The 1,588-nt window shown below is 47.4% G+C and overlaps 1 protein-coding gene across 1 annotated transcript in view; it reads left to right on the top strand.

The window, feature by feature from the left end:
• The first annotated feature begins 1,027 nt into the window (after window positions 1–1,027).
• Window positions 1,028–1,588, top strand: part of neurog1 (neurogenin 1) — a 1,634-nt gene continuing 1,073 nt past the window's right edge. The window contains exon 1 of the mRNA XM_020594007.1: window positions 1,028–1,492. Coding sequence (XP_020449663.1) covers window positions 1,028–1,492 — 465 coding nt within the window. The remainder of the gene's footprint in view (window positions 1,493–1,588) is intronic.

The raw sequence follows: 1,588 nt of genomic DNA, 5'->3' as shown, positions 1-1,588 counted from the left end.
TATATTCCCTCACATTTGTCTGTTTTCCTCTTTAATATCTATTTTATTCTCTGCCTGTTTGATATTTTCTTATTGTGAAGGATATTTTGAAGAATGTAGATTTTCACACTTGTCTAATAAATGAAAACAACTATAACTTATGAAAACACTCATGAAGTCACTGAACAGGTGAAATGCAAAGCGACTAAGCAGGTTTTTCCAGGTTAGTGTGTCTTTTAGGGAACAAAGACGCAGAATCTAAATAAATGTTGATTATGACAGGATGTGCAGGAGCTGGTGACTCTCGGCTCAAACGGACCCAACAAACCAGCAGGACGTTTCTCCACTTTCTCTGACATTCACGAATAAAAGGTTCCAAATTTGAGCTTTTTTTAGGTTTAGTCCCGCCACTTTAACTTCTCCCTGTAACGCACTTTGGTCAATGGCTGTTCTTTTAAATGTGCTTTAAAAATGAGTAGGACTCGATTATTATTATTAATAAAAGACACGCTATTCGTCTCTGGTTCGCTGTCTGCTCTAAGAACAAAATCCCTGGAGATCGAAGGTTAAACTTAAAAAAAAAAGTTCTTAAAATTTCTATTTAACCTTTATTTTAGCAGGAAAACGAATCCACTGAGATTAAAAACCTCCAGGCAGCAGCCAAGTTTCAAACAGCACGACACTCTCTTTAGTTACTACCAAATAATAAATCATCCACACAATTCAAAAGCCCATAAAACTGACTGAATAGTTATATCTGAGGACATTTTAATCCAAAGAGTCGTTTACTTGCCCTGAACTAAAAACCAGGAGCTTCTCTTTGTTTCCTCTGTTGTGACTTTGACTGAGGTGAAGGATGAGAGTTTCTCCTGCTGCTCGTTTCTCTCTTTCTCTGTGGATTCGTGGTCCTAAGGGATGGATGGATAGATGGGTGGATGGATGGAGGGAATGGTGGATGAATCTTCCGGAGCGTGTCTCCGCCCGGCGGGGGGCGGGGAGTCCCACTGACTCTTCGTTCTTTCTCGTTTTAATGTTTTTAGTTTTTACTATGAAAGTGGGTTTGGTCTTCTGTCTCCCAGGGGCTGGGGCTGGGGGGTTTGGCTGTGCGGGTTCGTGCGTGTCCTTCGCGTGGCCGGCTGCCGGCTCTGATTGGCTGGCCGTGATTACCGGCACGCTTCTCTGTGCAGGGCCAACAAGAAACCGCAGGCGTCATTATGTTAATGAGCAGCTCCCGCGGCACGGGGCAGACCTGCCGCAGCATTCATTCTCCTTATCCTACACTCTGATGCCAGGGTGGGGGAGTGGGGGTGCACAGGAGGGGTGCAGGGGCAGGGGGCCGGTCATTGTCCGTCCACAGTATATAAGTGGGCTGAGGCCGGTCGTGTGCCAGGCTCACCGGCTCGCACGAGCTGATCCAGAGCGAAAAGACGCACAGAGACGCGTGCCGAGCATCCCACACCGAAACCCTCCGTCCCCTTGGATCCGTGCTCAGAGAGACTTCAGCAGACCTCAGGTACGTTAAGCGCGTCTCTGTGCACCTGCGCGGACCTCCACATCAATCTGCGGGCGCTCCGGTCTCCTGCGGGTCCTAACCTGCTGGTCTACTCTC

This window comes from Monopterus albus, unplaced genomic scaffold (assembly GCF_001952655.1).
Source record: "Monopterus albus unplaced genomic scaffold, M_albus_1.0 scaffold21.1, whole genome shotgun sequence".
NCBI lineage: Eukaryota > Metazoa > Chordata > Actinopteri > Synbranchiformes > Synbranchidae > Monopterus > Monopterus albus.
This window is presented reverse-complemented; position numbering and strand designations above follow the sequence as displayed.